This window comes from Toxotes jaculatrix, chromosome 16, assembly GCF_017976425.1.
Source record: "Toxotes jaculatrix isolate fToxJac2 chromosome 16, fToxJac2.pri, whole genome shotgun sequence".
In the NCBI taxonomy this organism is placed as follows: Eukaryota; Metazoa; Chordata; class Actinopteri; family Toxotidae; genus Toxotes; species Toxotes jaculatrix.
The window spans coordinates 12667454-12691746 of NC_054409.1; the positions used below are offsets into that span (position 1 = coordinate 12667454).

The following is a 24293-nucleotide window of genomic DNA, read 5'->3' on the forward strand; positions in this document are numbered from 1 at the left end:
TGTGTATACTTCAATATCCAGGACTGAACAAAAGAAAGAGACAACTATATAGAGAATACATCTCCATTAGGCCTTTGGAGAGATATATGACTGTCGTTTATTGTACCACACTGCTTGTCTTTTACTGCAGGGTACACCCTGTTAAAAAAAATGTATAATTCAGACTCAGTGGATTTATTCATGCTCTGTTCCCCTTTTGTTTTTCCTCCAGTTCCAACCCTCCCAGAAAGTAACAGCGGCCAGTAGGTGTGACAGAGATGTCTTGTATGCACCTGTACTTATTTGCTGATGCTGAGATACACAGTTCAACTTTAGCCCACCCACCTTAAAGCCATGGAGAGGAAAGAAAAAAAAACAGAAGGGGCGGTTGGGACAGAGGGACAGAAATAGGCTCTGTCATAACCATCAACAGATGCAGGGGTTTATTAACATTCTGTCAATCATGCCCCTGACTGAGGCAGATGATTGCCTGAAAGTACAAACTGACAGACAGAAATAGGCCAATAAGAGTCTTAACATCACCAAATCGAGACTGTGTACTGAATTGGAAACATGATGTGATGATTGAAGTGATGATTTTTACATTTCCAAACAATCTTTTATGATAATGTTACCTTGTTTTGCCTCCAACTCCTCCAGACTGAGAGTGGGTCTCTTCTCCTCTGGTGCACTGACTGGAGGAGGCTCCTTGTCAACCATCTCAGCTCCACCCATCACAGCTTCCAGTCCTCCCTCCTCCAGCAACTTCAACCAAACACATATGATAATTTGTTAAATTCAAGGTACCAAAATACATTTCCAAGGATCAGTTTTATAGCCATACCAAATCATGTCTAGATCTATGTGCACTGAATAGAGCTGAGCTAGACCTTGTCCTCGTCTGAGTCATCGTCCAGTCGAACTCTGTTCTTCTCCAGTGGCAGCAGGTCATTTTCCTTTGCCTTGATAGCAAAACAGATGGGGGCAAATGAGGCTGTAAGAGCAAAAAAACAAAAAAATCAGGGGGTTAAATTGTGACTCATAAAGAGCAAAAGGGATTCAGAAGAGCTTGCTTTCATAACAGGTAAATAACTGCATCCTGGTTGTCTTTTGATTGACAAATTCTGAGTAAAGTGAAAAATGCGTGAGAAGCACAGGAAAAAGATCAGGACACTGAAGAAAAAAAGGCTGGAAGGGGGATTAGGAGGGGAATAGACAATGAGATGACAGAACAAGGGAGGACCAGGAAGGAGAAAATGAAAAAAAAGAGAAGAAAATGTGAGCAATAGTTTGTGAAACAAAAAAGACATATACACACACAGAAACAGGCAAACAAACAAGCCGCAGAACACAATGTAGACTGAGAAACGGTCAGACACACAGACAAACAGAGAATTGGCCACAAAGCAGCTGTTTAGATATGAAGCAGCAATGCTGTGTCATATTGATTTCTATTTTGTAATCAAATGTGTTCGCTCTAGTACAGACGCAAGAGTAGACAGTGTGTCTCATTCCGTAAAGAAATAACCTTAATATAGAACCTTGATCCTTATTGTGGAAAGCTAGATAGTTTACACCAGCTAGTTATTAGTTTTCCCAAGCCTGCTCCATGACCTGTCGCTTCCAAATAGTCTGTGTGAATGCATGCCTTCATTTGCATTTATGTGCATGTTTATGGCTCCTGCCAGTGTTGTGGTAAGCAGACTCTTTCATCTCCGCATAGACATTTCCAGCCTGATATCACCAAATGAAATTGCTAGCATAAATACCAAGACTCAAGACTCACAGGCGGTTGCGCATAAACACCAACGTGTCCAACCAATATGTCCATGCATACAAATATTTACCCAAAGGTTTTGCATCTCATTTAATGAGTGAATGAACTAAAGAAGAGGAAGTGAAAGTAGAAATGTGTTCTGTGAAATTCTGCCTGTGTTAGCGGCCTACCTTTCGTCAGCTTGGAGTCCTTGGCTGACTTGTCTGACTGAAGGTCATCTGCTGTCCCACTCTGAATGAAAGAAAACAGAGAGAGAATGAATAGAGGATATACACTGTACATTTATTTGACTTAATTTCCCAGTTCCTCTTTAAATTTTTAACAAGGAAACCAGTAACATTTTTAAGGCCATGCAATTGTGTTTTTCTATAATGTATCCACACTGTAGCTAAATCAGCAAGATTTTGACAAGATACAGATGGTGGTGAAAATGAGATTCCACAGAAATCTACTAGGCTTCATTTTTACATTGTGTACTTTTATGATGGGAAGGAAGCAGTATGTAAGTTGGTGTTAAGAAAGAAAAAAAAAAATAGCATCCAGATGTGGCTGTGTGCCGTCCTGTCAGTTAGTTAAAAAAAATGTAAAAAAATCACAGGACGGATCTAAAATATTTGGATGAGTCACTCCTTTTTCCCTTTGCATTGCTTTCCAGTGAAAGCATAACTGTTGAACTTAATTATTGTAATTACCTGCAGGGTGCTATCCACCGTTAAGGTTTACACATCTGAAGATGTCTCCCTGCTGTGCTACAGTAAATGCTGCTGTAAAGGAACTAAAAGCAACTGTGGAGAACAGAACATTCCGGCTACGACCTAATGGATATTCTTCAGTACTTTTACATTTCTGTGGCGGCGGCATGTGGAGGTGTGGAGCAGAAAAGAAAAGGTCAGGAGACAGTTAACAAAAGAAGAGGACGCTTTAGAGTTAAGCCAGTCTTATGAAATGAAAAAAATATTTTACAATCAATTAGTGTCACTGAATGGTAAGGGAAGGTTAAAAAAAAAAAAGCAAAGACCGGAATTTATTAACTTGTGTACAGCAGTAGTCGTTCAAGGCGAGCCTATATTTTTGTCTCTATTATAATGCACTTCACGTTGCCTGTGTAACACATGACTAACAGGTCTCTCCTTCACTTACACATAAACATGAACTTCTCTTACACCTGACTGGAAAAACACACTACTCACTGGACTGACATTGGTCTTTGAATTCATTGAAAAAAAAAAAAAGTACATTTAAGCAAGAAACTGGCCATGGATACAAATCTCTCTCTCTTTTTTTTTTTTGAAAAATCAGGGAAAAATTAAATAATGAGCAGTACAAAGACTGCAATTTAACAACATATTCATTTTTAAATGAATTACTTAGATATATAATTAGTACCTAAATTGTGTCCCCCCCCCCCCCCCCCCCCCATTTTTCTATTAATTTTCCAAGCTGTACTGATCACAATGTGACCTTCTTTATTAACAGCCATTACAGTGTGGCTACTTCTGTTTTCACCTTGTCAGCCTGTGTGTGTGTGTGTGCATGTACCATCATGGTAAAATGTGGTCCTGGAGACAACTAGTGCATCAGGAACTACCTCAGAGCCAGCTTTGAGTAAGTTTGCAGGTGTTTGTATGTCCGTCTGCCTGTGGACAGATTTCGCCACCTCGACAGCATCACAACCGTACAAGATACATTCACAAAATCTTACAGCTGTGTAACTGAGATAACAATGAAGCCCCCGCTTGAAGATGGGTGTGGTCCAACCCATGAGTACTGAGTACTCATGTAATGACTACACATGGGTTGGAACATCGACATGTTTACAGGTGTTGCAGCTGATCCCATTGCAAGATGGTCTCTAGTAGTAAAATGTGATGAACACATGAACATGAGTTTTCTGCTGCGTACAACAGGAAATCCATGTCAACATCCTTTAGAAAAATATCTTGATAAATCTAAAATAAGGAGCCTTGGCCATGGATTAGCAGAGAGATGCTCTCATGTTTACAACACCTGGGTTTAACAGTTGTTAATATACAGCATCAAGAGGTTATTCGCGTAAACTTCTTACTCTCCTCTCTTTTTGCAGACGATTACTTGTCTTGAAGTATTATTAGTTGCTTAAATAGCTTTAAATATCTTAATTGGCTTTCTAATATTCCACCGTATGGTCTGTTACTCCTCACATCAAACAGTATCTTCACAGAGCCCTTATAGCTGGTTTGTGTGCACAGGCCAGATAACCAGAAACCCTCTGTAGTAATACCTGTGGACCAAGTGCTTTTAGCTACTATCCCAAATATAAACTACTGATGGAATGAGAGGGAAAAGTGGTGATGAAGCCAATGCCACAGGAGGAAAAAAAACCCTAACCTCATGAGGTTCATTTTAACATGTTTGAAGAACGCTTCAAAGGCAGGTCTCTACTATTCTGCTGTAATTGAACAGTGCTTTCAACAGTCAAAGCACTTTACAGAGGCCCCAGAGACTATAACTCCTAAAAAACTCATAAATCAAAGCTCACAGGAGAAGACGCAGGAGGAAACTCACTCTACACCATTCTGGGAAGACCTCAGCAGGAATATGGAGAAATTTGATTGCGTTCATGTACACACCTTTAGCTTTAGAGTTTGGAATCCTTAGGAATATTAACTCCCACGTGTTACCTTAACACAGCACAGTAGAGAAGGCAATAATCCTCCACTGCAAATGGGAGCATGAAGCATTTCACAGCGAGGCTGAAAACTCTGTGCTGATTAGAGATTGCGAGCTTAGCAAACCTTGGCGCCTGACCCCACCACAACCAAATTATACTGTTGGGTAAAGGATTTTTGCTTATTGTTTCATTTCACAGATTTATTCAAAAATTAGTTTTTGCCCAACCGACATTAAATTGTCAGCTCAAATCAAAGTTAAACAATAAACCATCATTGTTAGATTTTGTTTGTAAACACATTAAATAAATTTGCTCCAAAAGGAAAACTGTCAGATTATAGTAATATGTCCAACAAAATATAGAACACTGCACTTTGTTAAATTGACTCAGCGGGGATAATATGACAGCAGAGGGGATGAAAGCTTCAGCGCTATACAGTACATCCTACATAAGCTGTCAGTGCTGTGCCCAAATTCAACTGTCTTAGTGAAACTTCACACGGATAATGCCTTTTAAACTTGCCAACTCATCTCCCAGTCACAATGTTCTCTCAAATCTGTTCAGTTTTAAAGAACTGTTAGTTTTCTGTTTAAGAGAACTTTCATCTGCTCGTAGGTTCTTTTATTTTTATTTCTATTCTTTTTTTTTTTTCCTTAATTTTCTATTAGATGCCAGAGCAGATGAAAGTAAGGGTTTGATGCTTATAACTGAGAATTTGGGTGTCACATTAAACCCAGCTTATCAACATAAATCGATGACTCTCTTCATGCCTTATTAACAGAACTCTCCAAACAGGAAGGAGACAAGGCTTGTGATGATTTGGACAATTTAGAAACTGCTCCTTTTTAGATAACAGTTTCACTCATCCACTCCCAAAGTGCAGCGTTCTGAAGACTTTAGAGATTTCAGTGATACTTGTGCAGAGGAACGGCAGCCGCACACCCTGCTGCTGTCTGCTTTGACTGATTTTAGGCCCCTTTCTCACTTTTTTTCATTAACTATGAAACTATAAATAATAGCACTGACTGAGAGCAGCGATATCTGCATCCCATTACCCACAGCACAAATCACAAACACAAGGCAGGTTTCTTGATAGAAAAGCCGAGCAGCTGCTTGTTGGAGCAGCCTGAGCTGTGTCATAATGGGCCACACTCCTCTGCACTCTGACAAGCTAATGGATTTGATTTGTCAGAAGACAAATTGCCCCTTGCAAAACTTTTCTCACTCACTTTTTACTTTCCACACTCTGACACAAAGCAGACTCAACAAACCTTTAATATTTGTCAGCATATATGCACACAGTGCATTCATAAAGTATTAAGACCCTTCACTGTTTACACATTTAACGTGGCAGCCTTATGCTAAAATCGTTTAGATTCCTTGTTTGTGATATTTCAGTTTCTAAAATTCTGTTTTTTCTTTGTCATTATGGAGTATTGAGTGTGGATTAAAAAAAACAAACAATTTTAGCCTAAGGCTGCAACATAACAATGTTCAAAAAAAGTGAAGGGGTCTGACTACTTTCTGAATGCACTACATGTACACATGTATTCGGCATCTATCCATTTATCTACTCACCTAGCTAATAGACTGTTCAAATCACATATAAATCCCTTGTCTGAGAGAGATGATGGCTTGATGTGGGTTCCTGTGAACTCTGACTGTGAATATAATAGATGAACGAACACCAAAGCTCAGCTATGAAACCTTTAAACCCCCGGGGCTGAGGAGCAAAGCCCTGGCATAGTCTTATTAAAAAAGCTCATAGCGAAATTTTCCCTTAGTAAAGTTAAAAGATGTATTTGCACCTAACAAGTTGGAAAGATGAAGGCAAAATTGACATTAAGTTATTCCCACTAATCATGCCAGAGTTGTTTTTCATTATTATTAACAACAGTCTAACCCAACCACAAACCAGCTTTAACATTCAAAAAAATGACATTGGATGTCTGGATGATGCTGATTAATAACATAATAAAACTAACTAAACCTTGATGCAGCTCAGATGACTGTGATGGCATCATGAGATCATATTAAAAAAAGGGACCCTTGGCAGGAAAATAGGTTGTGCTTTGAAGGAGTTAAGCCCATTATTGCTTTCATTTTGTGCGGTATGTATGATTTATCACTAGTGCTGAGAAAATAAATGATTTATTGCTTGTCCTTTCGTAGTGTTAATTTCAAAGGATACGTTCAAATTTTTTGAAGCCTGTGTCAAAATAATACTTACACACGTATGTGCATTCAAACAAGATTCGGTTGCTGTGCTTGTTCCTACTCTCCAGTCAGACTGTGAAACTGGGCATGTGACTCCTGTTTTGAAACTGATTTGAAGAAATGTGAAACACTCCTTTATTCATGTTTCAATACATTTAATTAACTGTTTACGTTAATTCGTGTCATTAATGAGCGTATATTTATATGTTAGTGTTGGTTAAAATTATTTAGATGCATTCTAATATCATTCTCATTCTATTAAATCGATGTCGGTAATAGAAGAAATTACTTACTGGCCATGACTGAATTAATATAACTCATCATACTGTATCATATAGTGGTTCAAAAGGCCCAGGGAGAGCCTGACTCACAATAGTGGCACAGGGACCCATTCCTGTAGCCAGGTAAATGGAACTCATTGAGTATCATCTGGCGGTTGCCTCACAGATGGCAAAATTACACTGCAAGTGCCCATTTGCAAAAGATACATAGTTGAAGAAGTTTGCCATCCTGTGCAATATCCTCCAATCACCATAAGATTAGTCTGTGTGGGGGCTCCGTTATAAATCCTATATTACTGAGCAGTATATACTGAACATGTGTTTCTCTAGGGTATGTACTGAAATATATACTGAAACTACCATGATGACTGAGAGGAAATCATAAATTTCCTCACCTCAAAATTACAAACAACATTCTGCGACATTCTGGGGCACCTTAAAGCCCCTAGGGAATGTATCCCTGGAAACAATCATCCCTCCCCTAACCACAGGGAATTTGTTAGCAACAGTTACTGGTTAACCAATACACCATGCAGCATCTAAAGCATGTGCCACTGGGGAGCAAGACCAGCTAGAAGAGCCAGTGAGAGCGCTACATGTCTGTTGACACAGCTGCTAATTGGGTGGGATGCCTCATTAAGGTTCTGATATACTACGACTGGATTTCAGTTCTGGTGCTGGTGCACAGACAGTGATGGAAAGAAAGTACAGAGGCTTTGCAGCACTGGTGAGGCTGGATTAGTGAAACAACAAGAGAAAAGTCTGCAAAACAAATTGTTTAAAGGATTAGGTGGTGCAGCAATTTTTCCCTTGTTTCAAGATATGGGCACATGATCGTATAAAATTCCAGAAACAAGAGAGACTGAAATTGTGAACAGCTGAAATTATCACATTGGTGAAACTGTGAGCCTTGAATATCTTGTAGATGAAAAAGGAGACTGGCTGAGTTTTTAAGACAGAGGGGTTGAAGTGTATTGCTCTGATGCCCAGTAAGAGAACTGGATCAATCTATTGACAGTACTTTGTCATTTAATCTCTACCTTGTTCTCTGTCTCGCTCTTCATTTCAGGATACCTCTAATTTTAGCTTGGAGGGTCCAAGCATATCAGCAATAAGAAGCAACCAATTTCAAGGTTGACTGTAAGCGCAGTGAATGTTTAGACAACCGTTTTCCATGCATAAACTTTTGCTGTTAAACAGAGTTACATACAGGAGGTGAAACAGTGATGAAATGGGAGAACGGTGTTTCTCCTACACGTAAGTGTGAAGGCCATCTGTGGGGCTGAAGGATTAACCAAACGTGCTCATAGCGAGCATCTACTGAGTAACGGAAATGAAATTAAATGAATAAAACACAGAAAATAGAAAAAGGTTATTTTCCTTGTTAGATATTGGTTATGAAGAGAGTATTTCTCCAGGAAAGTTAGGTTGATTTTTAGATTGTTTACTCTATCAGGTGATTTTTAATCCTAGCACTAAATGGGGCCACAAATTCCTGCTGAGTTTGTACATTCTTGTCAGTTATCCAACAACTGTGACATCCTATTGTGCACACATGCAAGCAATTTTAAGTCTGCGGGTTGTAATGGCAGAACTGAAGTTGCTTTTGCTTGACTGATATGAGCCTAATTACACTGACCTTTCTTAAAACGTAACCGGTTTTGTAAAGAAAATTGTCTTCAGCAGCATCTATGACAGCAGTGTTATTACTTGTGTGCAACTTGGCACAGCTTTATTAAGCTCTGTAGGGCTTTATGTGGGAGTTCTTATCATTTAGGTTTCTGTAACAGATAAAACTGTAGTAATATTAACCATCAGGATTTAATATCTAAGAACCGAGAGTGCCCATATCAAATTTCATGACAAGTAGTCAACTGCATCAAATATACAAGCTAAGATCAAAGGTGTCAAGACGTGGACAGGAATGTGAAGTTGCTAAGAAAGATGAAAAGGCTCTGTCTGTCAGATTCTTTGCACAGAAATACATACACAGATATATAAGGCATACTGTACCTCTGCCAAGCCTTTTCCCTCCTTCTGCATGAAGTAATTCTTCTTAAACTCATAATAGGAGTTGTACTGATGCCAAGACTGCAGAAAGTCAAACCTACAGTAGACAGAAGGAAGAGCACATACTGTGTAAGATGAGAGGTGACAACTCATAAAAGATGAGCCAGAAGATGATGAACAGGGGCTGCAGTATCTCAAGGGAAAGTTACTGATAAGAGTTCCTAAAACTGGGACCTGACCTGAGATACAGATTTATTTCTGGTAAGAACACTTACCGTGGATCATTCTTGGCACGGACACTGGCCTCAAACTTTAGACCGTTCCGAGCAACGTACTCAGCCAGCTTGTCTATAACTGGCTGGATGTCAGGTGGTGGGGGAATGATGGCTGGTGCTGCTGGTGTGGAAACTTGAGCTTCGGCTTTTGAACTGTTTGGGGGTTGAAATTCAAGATGTTAGCCTGAGAGAAATTCAATCCAGTTCATTCATGCTTAATCGAGGTTCTCAAGAATAACTTTGAACATAAATAAATCAGATTGTTTAATTTTTAATAAAATAGTAAAATACCAAAAACACTACAATCTAATCACATTTTAAATGCCACTAAGGCTATCAAGGAGCAAATGGCTTTCTACAGTAAAGTTCATAATGTCCCACCTGGTTTCTGGGACACTTGCTGGAGCAGCAGAGCTGGTGACCTGAGAGGGGGCTGTAGCTGGTGGTGCCATGGCGATAGTTTCAGGAGGGGTGGGTGTTGTCCCCAAATGAGGCACAGCCCCGGAAGAAGTAGGTGGAGCAGCCACTACAGCTGAGGGCATACTGTTGTAGTACGAGTTTGCATCTATCCCTGGGGGTGGAGGGGCCAAGCAGAACGTTCCATCAGGAAGCATGTAGTACCCATAATACATTGCTGCTGTATTTGCTGTAAACAAATGAAGAAAAAAAAAATCATTACACAGAATACCTTTCATAAATGCTTCAATTGTGCCAGATGAAGGACAAACAGTTACGTTGCTTCATGTGAGCTATATGGATGGATACATAGTGCATCACTTTGCATCAGTAGTTGGGATGTATGGGTGAAATTGTTCCTCTTTGTTCACGGATGAATGGATGAAAAGCTTTGCTTTTGAATGTGAACACAACATATAAAATATAATTCCATCCATTTTAACAGCCATTACTGGATGATGACCTTAAATGCAACACATTGTAAAGTGTTGTTCTTGGGTCCACCCCCTGTGCACTTCAGTTGAGAAGTGGAGTAAGTACAGAAAAACAATTGTTTAGATGTAGGAGAAATTATGGTGCACTCGTAACATTTAAGAGATGATTTACTAATTCATTTTCAGAGTCTTGCCATGGTAATCTTTCTCTTTCAACCTTGGCGAAGAACATCAACGGGTCAGGGAGAAGTCACCTGCCACTGGAAGTGGAAACTGTCAAACAGGCTTGTTTAGTGAGTCTATAAATAACACAAATGCCAAATTTGTGCTCAGTCACTGTGTTGAAATTACATTCAAGGTAGGAAAAACTGGACTCAGAAATAGCCCTTTATGACCACAGCAACTCTGAGGTACGATGTTGATCCCAAACCCATGGTTCATCTCTTCATTGAAAATATAAATATGAGCTATATGTGGGTTTTTTTTTTATATGTGCTGGCATACAATCTGCAAATACACATACCGTAAGTACAAGAAGCCAGAAATTAGAATCAAACAAAGCTACTTAAGAGCTACTACATTAACTTGCTTTTAAAAGTTTCTGCTCTTAGGAATATACACAATTGTGTCACCACTAAAAGTGGAAACAAAGTATAAGCAGCTGCATTCAAAGTGCCCACAGAACAGCAGTGCATCAGTGTGGTGTACAGGTGTTCATTATATCACTGTGAAAGGCCTTCTGTTTCTAAGGCTTGCTCTGTGTTGTGGCGGCTTTATGTCCTGTGCTGTCCTGCTAAGCTTTATGTTACGTTTAAAATGTCCACCACAGCAATTCATTTCTGAAATATATTTTTTTTAATCAAAATGTGACCTTTGTCAAAAAAAAAAAAAAAAGATTAAAGCTGCAAGCAGCGATGACGGGCCCTCGCACCCCTTGCGACCCGCGGGAGTCGCAGCCGGCACAGCCATGAGTACCAGAGTCCTCCTATGTCCTCTCCTCTTCTCCCCAGTACACTTCATAGTACAAACAGGTTATTTCCTGTTACCAGCAGGGGGCGCCACGAGTAAGGCGGGCGTTTGACATATGGAGGCGTTCAGGGCAGAGCCCTCATCATGCTCATGAAGTTTGAAGATGTTTGGATAAAGTATGTGGATGTGAGAGCCATTCAAAATGTCATGGCAAATTCACCAAACGCCACCAAACTTTGGCGGGCCACAGAGGCCACACCCTGTAACTTAGAGAAAACTCTGTGATAACTTTTGATCATCATGGTCTTGAGGTGAGGTCCACCAGATATGAAGCTGATCGGGTGAAATCCCTAGCACGAGTTCATCCGCATACCAATGGTGGAAAGCATTCAAATTTGGCCGCCAAAAACAAAATGGCTGACTTCCTGCTGGGTTGAGGTCATGGTGTCAAGAGACTTTTTTGTGCGTCCCGAAGTGTTCTTTATGTGTACTGATTTTCATCTTCGTATTCCAAAAAAACCCATATGGAGAGGGGTATTTTAAATCTTCAAGGGGGCGCCGTTGAGCCATTTTGCCCCGCCCAATTACAAAAACCCCATCAGAGTCTAGGGCCAGCCCCCAAGAACGTGTGTATGAATTTTTAGGATCATAGGAGGTGGTTAAGGTCATTACAAATCCAAACGTAATTTCACGGCGAGGGATCGTCAGTTGCCGCGCCGCCAGACAGATGCCATTGCACCCAGCTTCACAGCCTTTATAATGTAGCTTCACCAAGTAGTTGGGAAGGTTGTAGAGCAGAAACCAAGCCGATGGTGTCAACTATTAAGGAGCAGTACACTTCAGAGTAAAAATAGGTCATTTCCTGTTACCAGCAGGGGACGCCACGAGTAAGGCGGGACTTTGACATATGGAGGCGTTCAGGGCAGAGCCCTGATCATGCTCATAAAGTTTGAAGATGTTTGGATAAAGTATGTGGACGTGAGAGCCATTCAAAATGTCATGGAAAATTCACCAAACGCCACCAAACTTTGGCGGGCCACAGAGGCCACGCCCTTTAACTTAGAGAAAACTCTGTGATAACTTTTGATCATCATGGTCTTGAGGTGAAGTCCACCAAATATGAAGTGGATCAGGTGAAATCCCTAGCACGAGTTCGTCCGCATACCAATGGTGTAATTCGCCAAAATCGCCAACTTCCGACCACAATGGCGGACTTCCTGTTGGGTTGAGGTCATGGTGTCAAGAGACTTTTTGGTGTGTCTCGGTATGATCAACATGTGTACCAATTTTCATGCACCTATGACAAACTAAGCCCAATGGGAGGGGGGTTTTGAAAATTTCAAGGGGGCGCTGCGGAGCCATTTTGCCCCCCCCATTTACAAGGACCACAAAATATCAAATTTTTCACCAGACCTGATGAGTGTGCAAAATTTCAGGCGTTTTAGAGCATGGGAAGGGGTTGAAAAATGCAGTTGTTTGGGAGGAATAATAATAATTAAAGCTGCAAGCAGCGATGACGGGCCCTCGCACCCCTTGCGACCCGCGGGAGTCGCAGCCGGCACAGCCATGAGTACCAGAGTCCTCCTATGTCCTCTCCTCTTCTCCCCAGTACACTTCATAGTACAAACAGGTTATTTCCTGTTACCAGCAGGGGGCGCCACGAGTAAGGCGGGCGTTTGACATATGGAGGCGTTCAGGGCAGAGCCCTCATCATGCTCATGAAGTTTGAAGATGTTTGGATAAAGTATGTGGATGTGAGAGCCATTCAAAATGTCATGGCAAATTCACCAAACGCCACCAAACTTTGGCGGGCCACAGAGGCCACACCCTGTAACTTAGAGAAAACTCTGTGATAACTTTTGATCATCATGGTCTTGAGGTGAGGTCCACCAGATATGAAGCTGATCGGGTGAAATCCCTAGCACGAGTTCATCCGCATACCAATGGTAGAAAGCATTCAAATTTGGCCGCCAAAAACAAAATGGCTGACTTCCTGCTGGGTTGAGGTCATGGTGTCAAGAGACTTTTTTGTGCATCCCGAAGTGTTCTTTATGTGTACTGATTTTCATCTTCGTATTCCAAAAAAACCCATACGGAGAGGGGTATTTTAAATCTTCAAGGGGGCGCCGTTGAGCCATTTTGCCCCGCCCAATTACAAAAACCCCATCAGAGTCTAGGGCCAGCCCCCAAGAACGTGTGTATGAATTTTTAGGATCATAGGAGGTGGTTAAGGTCATTACAAATCCAAACGTAATTTCACGGCGAGGGATCGTCAGTTGCCGCGCCGCCACACAGATGCCATTGCACCCAGCTTCACGGCCTTTATAATGTAGCTTCACCAAGTAGTTGGGAAGGTTGTAGAGCAGAAACCAAGCCGATGGTGTCAACTATTAAGGAGCAGTACACTTCAGAGTAAACATAGGTCATTTCCTGTTACCAGCAGGGGACGCCACGAGTAAGGCGGGACTTTGACATATGGAGGCATTCAGGGCAGAGCCCTGATCATGCTCATAAAGTTTGAAGATGTTTGGATAAAGTATGTGGACGTGAGAGCCATTCAAAATGTCATGGAAAATTCACCAAACGCCACCAAACTTTGGCGGGCCACAGAGGCCACGCCCTTTAACTTAGAGAAAACTCTGTGATAACTTTTGATCATCATGGTCTTGAGGTGAAGTCCACCAAATATGAAGTGGATCAGGTGAAATCCCTAGCACGAGTTCGTCCGCATACCAATGGTGTAATTCGCCAAAATCGCCAACTTCCGACCACAATGGCGGACTTCCTGTTGGGTTGAGGTCATGGTGTCAAGAGACTTTTTGGTGTGTCTCGGTATGATCAACATGTGTACCAATTTTCATGCACCTATGACAAACTAAGCCCAATGGGAGGGGGGTTTTGAAAATTTCAAGGGGGCGCTGCGGAGCCATTTTGCCCCCCCCATTTACAAGGACCACAAAATATCAAATTTTTCACCAGACCTGATGAGTGTGCAAAATTTCAGGCGTTTTAGAGCATGGGAAGGGGTTGAAAAATGCAGTTGTTTGGGAGGAATAATAATAATAATTAAAGCTGCAAGCAGCGATGACGGGCCCTCGCACCCCTTGCGACCCGCGGGAGTCGCAGCCGGCGCAGCCAAGAGTACCAGAGTCCTCCTATGTCCTCTCCTCTTCTCCCCAGTACACGTCATAGTACAAACAGGTTATTTCCTGTTACCAGCAGGGGGCGCCACGAGTAAGGCGGGAGTTTGACATATGGAGGCGTTCAGGGCAGAGCCCTCATCATGCTCATGAAGTTTGACGATGTTTGGATAAAGTATGTGGACGTGAGAGCCATTCAAAATGTCATGGCAAATTCACCAAACGCCACCGAAATTTGGCGAGCCACAGAGGCCACACCCTTTAACTTAGAGAAAAGTCTGTTATAACTTTTGATCATCATGGTCTTGAGGTCAGGTCCACCAGATATGAAGTTGATCGGGTGAAATCCCTAGCACGAGTTCATCCGCATACCAATGGTGCAAAGCACTGAAATTTGGCCGCCAAAAACAAAATGGCGGACTTCCTGCTAGGTTGAGGTCATGGTGTCAAGAGACTTTTTTGTGCATTCGGACGTGTTCTTTATGTGTACCGATTTTCATCTTCATACTCCAAAAAAACCCATATGGAGAGGGGTATTTTAAATTTTCAAGGGGGCGCAGTTGAGCCACTTTGCCCCGCCCAATTACAAAAACCCCATCAGAGTCTAGGACCAGCCCCCAAGAACGTGTGTATGAATTTTTATGATCATAGGAGGTTGTTAAGGTCATTACAAATCCAAACGTAATTTCACGGCGAGGGATCGTCAGTTGCCGCGCCGCCACACAGATGCCATTGCACCCAGCTTCACGGCCTTTATAATGTAGCTTCACCAAGTAGTTGGGAAGGTTGTAGAGCAGAAACCAAGCCGATGGTGTCAACTATTAAGGAGCAGTACACTTCAGAGTAAAAATAGGTCATTTCCTGTTACCAGCAGGGGACGCCACGAGTAAGGCGGGAGTTTGACATATGGAGGCGTTCAGGGCAGAGCCCTGATCATGCTCATAAAGTTTGAAGATGTTTGGATAAAGTATGTGGATGTGAGAGCCATTCAAAATGTCATGGCAAATTCACCAAACGCCAGCAAACTTTGGCGGGCCACAGAGGCCACGCCCTTTAACTTAGAGAAAACTCTGTGATAACTTTTGATCATCATGGTCTTGAGGTGAGGTCCACCAAATATGAAGTGGATCGGGTGAAATCCCTAGCACGAGTTCGTCCGCATACCAATGGTGTAATTCGCCAAAATCGCCAACTTCCGACCACAATGGCGGACTTCCTGTTGGGTTGAGGTCATGGTGTCAAGAGACTTTTTGGTGTGTCTCGGTATGATCAACATGTGTACCAATTTTCATGCACCTATGACAAACTAAGCCCAATGGGAGGGGGGTTTTGAAAATTTCAAGGGGGCGCTGCGGAGCCATTTTGCCCCCCCCATTTACAACGACCACAAAATATAAAATTTTTCACCAGACCTGATGAGTGTGCAAAATTTCAGGCGTTTTAGAGCATGGGAAGGGGTTGAAAAATGCAGTTGTTTGGGAGGACAAATAATAATAATAATAATAAACATTAGAATTACAATAGGGCCTTCGCACCACTCGGTGCTCGGGCCCTAATAATAATAATAATAAACATTAGAATTACAATAGGGCCTTCGCACCACTCGGTGCTCGGGCCCTAATAATAATAATTAAAGCTGCAAGCAGCGATGACGGGCCCTCGCACCCCTTGCGACCCGCGGGAGTCGCAGCCGGCGCAGCCAAGAGTACCAGAGTCCTCCTATGTCCTCTCCTCTTCTCCCCAGTACACGTCATAGTACAAACAGGTTATTTCCTGTTACCAGCAGGGGGCGCCACGAGTAAGGCGGGAGTTTGACATATGGAGCCGTTCAGGGCAGAGCCCTCATCATGCTCATGAAGTTTGAAGATGTTTGGATAAAGTATGTGGACGTGAGAGCCATTCAAAATGTCATGGCAAATTCACCAAACGCCACCGAACTTTGGCGAGCCACAGAGGCCACGCCCTTTAACTTAGAGAAAAGCCTTTGATAACTTTTGATCATCATGGTCTTGAGGTGAGGTCCACCAGATATGAAGTTGATCGGGTGAAATCCCTAGCACGAGTTCGTCCGCATACCAATGGTGGAAAGCACTGAAATTTGGCCGCCAAAAACAAAATGGCCGACTACCTGCTAGGTTGAGGTCATGGTGTCAAGAGACTTTTTTGTGCGTCAGGAAGTGTTCTTTATGTGTACCGATTTTCATCTTCGTACTCCAAAAAAACCCATATGGAGAGGGGTATTTTAAATCTTCAAGGGGGCGCCGTTGAGCCATTTTGCCCCGCCCAATTACAAAAACCCCATCAGAGTCTAGGACCAGCCCCCAAGAACGTGTGTATGAATTTTTAGGATCATAGGAGGTGGTTAAGGTCATTACAAATCCAAACGTAATTTCACGGCGAGGGATCGTCAGTTGCCGCGCCGCCACACAGATGCCATTGCACCCAGCTTCACGGCCTTTATAATGTAGCTTCACCAAGTAGTTGGGAAGGTTGTAGAGCAGAAACCAAGCCGATGGTGTCAACTATTAAGGAGCAGTACACTTCAGAGTAAAAATAGGTCATTTCCTGTTACCAGCAGGGGACGCCACGAGTAAGGCGGGAGTTTGACATATGGAGGCGTTCAGGGCAGAGCCCTGATCAAGCTCATGAAGTTTGAAGATGTTTGGATAAAGTATGTGGACGTGAGAGCCATTCAAAATGTCATGGCAAATTCACCAAACGCCACCAAACTTTGGCGGGCCACAGAGGCCACGCCCTTTAACTTAGAGAAAAGCCTTTGATAACTTTTGATCATCATAGTCTTGAGGTGAGGTCCACCAAATATGAAGTGGATCAGGTGAAATCCCTAGCACGAGTTCGTCCGCATACCAATGGTGTATTTCGCCAAAATCGCCAACTTCCGACCACAATGGCGGACTTCCTGTTGGGTTGAGGTCATGGTGTCAAGAGACTTTTTGGTGTGTCTCGGTATGATCAACATGTGTACCAATTTTCATGCACCTATGACAAACTAAGCCCAATGGGAGGGGGGTTTTGAAAATTTCAAGGGGGCGCTGCGGAGCCATTTGGCCCCCCCCATTTACAACGACCACAAAATATCAAATTTTTCACCAGACCTGATGAGTGTGCAAAATTTCAGGCGTTTTAGAGCATGGGAAGGGGTTGAAAAATGCAGTTGTTTGGGAGGAATAATAATAATAATAATAATAATAATAAACATTAGAAAAACAATAGGGCCTTCGCACCACTCGGTGCTCGGGCCCTAATAATAATAAACATTAGAAAAACAATAGGGCCTTCGCACCACTCGGTGCTCGGGCCCTAAAAAGGTCAGCTCCCTTATCAGTGAGTCTACATTACAAAAACCCTTTATTGAAAAGAGAGAGAGGGGAACAGGAGGTTGGCAGTACAGGGACAGAGACAAAATAAATGGTCAGTGTCAAAGTGTGATATCAACAGATTAGTCACTGAGCTGACTTTAACGACACATCCAATTTTCTCTAGTCAAGAAAATGGAAAACCAAAGCAGAACTTGTCATTTACAAACTTGACATGTGCCACTGTCGGGATAAAGACCTCAGATGTGTAAAGGGAAGGCCCAAAAGGAAATTCAAAATTCATTGTACTAGACTGAACTTTAAAGTTGAGGTTAGCTGGTGTTTTTGGAGCTGCCCTTATTGTTAGTTCTTTCGCTAAGGTTACACAGTATCCATTAGGGTCAGAGGCAGTGATTACATACAGTTAACAAAGGGAGGCAATCCAGTGCAAAAAAAGAGGTAATGCAGCAACTTATTACCCAAGCCCTGTATCAACATCATTGGTGGCAGAATAAAATTGTTCAAAAGGCAAGAGAAGGCTTCCTCATTCGACAGAGCCAAGTATAGATACATGCATGGACAAACTAACAGCCCCTGTTTTGAGCAACGGTGCCTATCAACAGCATTAAGCTTGGTAAGCCACAACCAATTTACTAACATTAACAGCACTATGTCTGCAGCAACGATCAGGTCAAAGGACACCCTCCAGAACTGTCTCAGAGAATGAATAAATTGCGGTAATGGACAAGTAAACTCTCATGGGTCAGCAGTGGCCAGTGACCACGGGTTGATTTAAGCAACTGTTTCAGGGGAAGATGAGCACATACAGGGATACAATTACTTAAGCGGTAGTGAGATGAATAGCGTAGAGTGGGGGTGGATGTGACTCATCGTGAACAGATACACATTTGGCCTTGTATACAGAATGCACACAAGCCAGGCTTGTGTGTAATATAAATACCATAATATAAACTGTAAAATAAAAAGAATTTCTTTATAATTTTGAATAGACATTTATTTAAAGCCACTATAGGTAGGGGCAGAGATGATGCAGAGTGAGACTATACTGGGTTTGCTTTAATTTTTGAGAGCTCCATAGTGTGAGTTTACATCACAACCTTATAAAATTGAAGACATATAAATCAAGAAATATGAACTATCCTTTTTGTAAAATGCACATTTTTAACACAATGAAACTAATTTCAAGTCAGTAATATGGTGTGTTTTGATTCCATAACTAGAAATACAGTATGTCTTGATCATGCGATCAAACTCTCTCAGCTTCTGTCAGGTCTAACCGAAATTTTGCAGACACCAAAGACACAAATCTATTTCTATTTCAAATCTATTTAAGCCTGACCCAGAACCCAGGTGGAAAAGAGAAAAAATAGACCAGACCCAACATATGATGAACTCTGTATTGGTCTTAATAAATTTCAGATGTTGTCTTTTGTTCTCAGAGCTGAAGAAAAACAAAAAACAATTTACTCACGGTCAGTAGTGTACTGTGCTGGTGTGCTGGATGCAGCTGGGTCTGTCACTTCCTCTGGTTTAGTTGCCATTGCTGAAGTCCCATTCCTTTCTTGTTGGGCTTTTCGTACGAGTGCTGCCAGAGGATGGTCTGGGTCCATTACTTTAAGAGGCTGCAAAACAACAAGGCCCGTTTGGTGAAAACAGCATTCCACACCATTATGTTATGTTTTGTTTGAGAAAAGGTCATTCTGACCTGCTACAAGCCTAACGTCACAGAGTGAGAACTGTTTTACAGTAGTATTATAATACATACGCCCCACATTCAAAGCTCTCAGAGACCATGACATCATTAGCAATCATCTGAATACAGTGCAATATTTAAGAATTACTCTGCAAGTAACGGTGTGTATTAATCGTTCTCAGTGATATGTACTTGTTGCCTGAGGGATTGACAGGCTTTGTTGTCTGTACATGAGCTGTTAGCTTGTAGTGACGTGCTGCCTCCAGGACCCTTAACCGCTCGGACTCGGAGCCCAACAGAATTTAATGGGCCAACGTCCTGTAAATTACCCCTTGTGGCTGTAGCCGCAAAAAAAACTGTACCAGAACTGGAACAGCATCGGAGAAAAGAATATAGTTCTTACAGCAGGTAACAGACATGGGCAGTGAAAACGGGATGTAAATGTAATTCACTTGACATTGCTGCATTCATACTCGAAGTTATAATGAAACCAGGTCTTGCAAAATCTGGTGATTTTTATTTTTTCAGATTAACAGAGGGACTAGATTAAGTTCCTATGCCACATAATCAGTTTTAACTACTTTGGATCACTTGAAAAATACGTTGTCTCAAAGAAACTGGAGAAAAAAAAAAACTGGGCTGTTTTTCTTAGCTCATTAAAATGTGATATTTTCAAGATGTGCGGCTTTCACAGTACAGCGCGGCAATGTAAAGTGGCAACTGTATCAAACAGGTAAGGCTCCTCATTAGGCAGCCTATTTACAATACCTTCACCAGCTCCTCAAGGCGAGAGCTCTTTTTAGGGGCAAACAGGCTGGGATGGAGGTAGCTGCCATCCCCATCCTCATCTGAATCATCAGAGTGGGACTCTAAAGCGAGACAGCAAAAAGAAAATGTAATGAATACATATCTGAACAAAAATGCTTAACATCATAATTAATACATTACAGATCTGATATTTATGCATTACTTCCAGCACATGACACTTCATTCTGCAAATTTAATGTCCGTGTGAGTAAATTACAGCTATGGATTCAGTGACTGCTTTCGTTAACTCACCCTGCGACTGCTCTTGCTTTTTGGTGGAGTCAAGGTTGTATCGACCTTCCTTCATGGCCCGCAAGATGTGTTTGTAATAAGGGTTCAGGTAGTGGTCAAAACGAAGAAAGTCAAACTGGGAGTTACCAGCCTGCTTGGTTTTCAGAACTATCTCAAACTGAGCCCCCTGCTGACACACGAAGTTGGCAGTCCTCTCGATGATATTGTGCGTCTTAATGGTTGCTGGCTAAAAAAAAAAAAGAAAGTCAAGAAATGAATACAGATGATTTCCACTGGACATCTTTAGTAGAGGAACTGATTGTGTGATTGTTTCTGGAAAAAGAAAAAAATGAATGTACAAAAACAGGAAATATTTCTCATTGAAACACTTTTCATCTCAAACTGTAATAGTGAAAAATCAGTACCACTGATAAGAGTGAGTGAACCTGTCTGTCTTTTATTCTGCACATAACATTAAGATGCAATGTACAGTTTATGAATAGCTACATCATATGGAGGAAAGGACACAATCCATTTTGTCTCTGAAGTATTTTCATGTCAAGCACTCTTATGTTCATTGTGATGACATTAATTCTGAAAATACACATAGGGTGGAAATCAGTGGAACAAGAAATGGTCCATTATTCATTCATTATTGCTCCCTTTGTGTGCTTTCAGTGATTAATCATTGTCATTACCCAGAGAGTACAGAGAAGTGCTGCAATCTCCAAAAGAACACACATATCTCATCAAGATGAAAGTCATAATAAATACTACCTTTCAAGGTATTGGCCAAAAGGATGCCAGTGTCCAAATCTAACAGACTATTATTGTGTTCTAAGCTGCCAAGGACTTCCTGACATACAGGGACCCATCTCACTCTGATTTAAGAACTTAGCCATTAGGGGAAAAGTGGGTGTGTAATACTAATTTTATGTTGATGTGATATACACACAGAAAGTGTCCTCCCCCACACCTATAAATGGACTGCACTTTCATAGCGTTTTTTCCGGTCTAATTGACCGCTCAAAGCTCTTTATACTACATGCCATTCACCCCTTCACACACACTGATGGAAATTTAGGGTTCAGTATCTTTCCCAAGGACACTTCAACATGTGGACTGGAGGACCAGGGGATTGAACCAACAACACTCCCATTAGTAGGCAACCCACTGTACCACAGCCACCCCTGTGTCCCTGTCAGATTCTGGCCAAAGACCTTTTATTCAAGTAATTCACCTGTTCTTTCCCCATCCTGTTATTCTCTACAATAATCATCAAATAAAAAGAAAAATAGAATACTCTTAAAACGCACTCCACTGAAATGTACCAAGAGAGGAGGTTATAACTTCAAAATCTAGGGAGTAGAGACTGATATAATATGCATTTCATGTGTTACAGCTATTTTATGCTCTGTATGTATGCGCAAGGGTGTTTTGGCTGTTTTATACCCAGCATGCTATACAGAGTATTCACACAGACTTTGACAATATTAAAGCTTGTCTTTCTTCTCATGCATAAGAAAGTGGCAGCTGAAGGGGGTCGTACAGTGTTGTGGCTGCGGACTAGCCTCGTCCTGAGGGAAGACTACCTGACACAAGGACACCAAACAGAACAAAGCTACAGCAAGGCATTTTAAATATTTCAGTCTATTACCTCTCGGCTGTTGTTATCATTGAGAAACGTTGCCATTCACATACAATGAATACATACGGTTTTATAGCATAGGTGGACTAACATCACAGAAACAAATGCACTTTTATGACATACACCTTTAACTTTAAAGGGAAAAAAGAAGAGGTGCTACTTCACAGAGCAATTGCTTGAACTGGTACTGATTGGACTGTAATCTACCAACTACATTAATCATGAAACGGGAGGTGTAAACGTTGCCCTGGGGCAAACCTTTCACAGGCAACCTACAGCTGCAGGCATTTCTACTAAAGCTGCAACAATTAGTCAGTTATGTGAATATTTGGTGGTTTTATTATTCTTCTCTAACAGTAAACTGAATATATCAGAGCTTTGTGCTGTCCTGTTAGGCTCGGGAAAACAATGATGGACATTCAATTTTCTGAATACATCCTCCCAGTCTACAGCTGAGATGAGAGTGATTACAAGTAGCCAATACAACAATGAGTGACACTGGCATCAGCATCTGTTTCCTCTTTATATGAACTATTACCTAACATCTAAACACAACGGGTTTCACAAAGCTAGTATTTATGATAGGCTTTTTTTTTTGGATTGTATTTGGATGTTTCTATTAATTTGCCTCAAACCAATGTAAATATGCATGTTTTGTATACAGACTCTGTATCTGAGCATGGTGGGGTGTGAACATCAGGAAGCCAGCAGGATATTTAATACTCACCAGCTCCACATCAGGAGGGATAGCCAGCCCTGGGGGAGCAACAAAGGGTTCCTCGCTCTCCTCAGGCTCTGCCTCTTCTATGCAATTGATGAGATGTTAGGACAAAACAAATGAGATCAACTCTTTGTAAGTTATTCATAAAAAAAAAAAAAAAAATACCCTGCCGGATGTATACCCAGCAGAGCAGCAACTCACAATTAATTCTGAGTTCCTAAAATATTTTAAATGGGGGAAAACCACAAGCTCTAATCCTTTCTCCCCACTACACAAATATATCACAGTACAATACTACACTCTTCATCCTGAATCTTCTGCTGTATGCAGGTCATGTGGAAACTGGATTAACAGTTTTAATGTTGCACTGTAGGGACTTTTCAGAATTTAAGACTCAGCATCTATGGGGGAAAAAAAAACCATCACGCCATTGCTACAGTTTTCACTTGCACTTGCTTTGTCATGTAATGTACACCATGCGTAAAATTTTAAAGTCAGCTATCTGGCTAAACCCAAAGGTACCCAGAGTCCATGTGTTCACTGCACCTTATGTCAAGCCTCAGTTCCAACTTAGAAATCACATGATGGTCTTCCAAACAGTGTCCCATTGTCCCACTTTTGAAAGACTTTCTAAGATATGCTCTTGATCATTATGTCAGTTACATAATGGGATTCTTGTCATGGCGGGATAACTTGTATTTGGATAATGCTGCTAATTTTAAAGTGATTGATTCCATTTATACTGACCAGGTAACTAGCTGTTTCTCTATTTCAAAGCTAAGGTGTGGCCACACATTGACTCAGCAGCTCCATACAGGTAGAAATATGTGGAATACAGGTGTTCCAGTGAAGGTGAAGTGGGTACATTTAGATAAATTAAGCCAATAGATATATTGCATGTTCAAATTAAGTTCCTTATTTTGACAGGACATGAAATTAATGGGTATAATATGAAATGACTGAATAACAATTAGTGTGGGGTTTTACTGGGAGGTTAACAATAAGACTTGACAGAGAGCAGATAATAAATCATACTGCAATTAACACTGGCTTATTTGGCTTTCACTTAGGAACTAATAATAGTGATAATCATTTGAATTTCATTGTGATCATGTGTCTGTCCGTATCCATCAGACCAAACTCTCTTTTTGAATCTATAATATGCATTTTTGTCGGAGAGGTTCATAACTTTTTCATGAATTTGTATTTGTGATAACGTCAAAGTCTTTATAGCAGGGAAGGGACAGATCTGACAACAGACAGTAGGAGGGATTCAACTAGAAGTGGCTCAAAATGTTATTGGCCAGTGTGATGTGACCCTTACTGACTTGTCTACTACTCCCCTAACAAAAAATAAAACAACAAACTGACCGGCACTGAGAGCTTTGGCAAATGTATTCATACCCATGACTCAGTTCTACAATCTCCCCTGAGAAAGGCCTCTAGTCTGCTTAACTGTTAGGCTGTTAACTGTTAGTGCTTTCGGCAATGTCAGCATCAAATATTTAAAGCTGCAAGACTGTGTGACTGTGTGAGTGTTTGTGTGTGTGTGTGTCAAGTGAGATATGAATGGGTGACAATCAGAGCTGATGCTGGTGTTCACAGGTGATCAGCAGTCTAAATGTCATACCTCCTTCCACTCATGACTAAAATTTGGAAAATCTTTT

At 41.5% G+C, this 24293-nt stretch overlaps 1 protein-coding gene across 4 annotated transcripts in view; it reads right to left on the bottom strand.

Annotated features, from left to right (window-relative positions):
- Positions 1–24293, bottom strand: part of LOC121195327 (splicing factor SWAP) — a 53462-nt gene that overhangs the window by 24193 nt on the left and 4976 nt on the right. For 3 of the 4 annotated variants that reach the window (XM_041058737.1, XM_041058739.1, XM_041058740.1), the window contains 10 exons: positions 22633–22709; positions 20279–20504; positions 19988–20088; positions 18998–19148; positions 9571–9835; positions 9190–9342; positions 8918–9011; positions 1927–1987; positions 870–973; positions 615–744 (listed from right to left, as the gene is read on the bottom strand). In XM_041058737.1, the coding sequence (XP_040914671.1) occupies positions 615–744; positions 870–973; positions 1927–1987; positions 8918–9011; positions 9190–9342; positions 9571–9835; positions 18998–19148; positions 19988–20088; positions 20279–20504; positions 22633–22709 (1362 nt within the window). The remainder of the gene's footprint in view (positions 1–614; positions 745–869; positions 974–1926; positions 1988–8917; positions 9012–9189; positions 9343–9570; positions 9836–18997; positions 19149–19987; positions 20089–20278; positions 20505–22632; positions 22710–24293) is intronic. The other variant, XM_041058738.1, reaches the window with a different exon arrangement.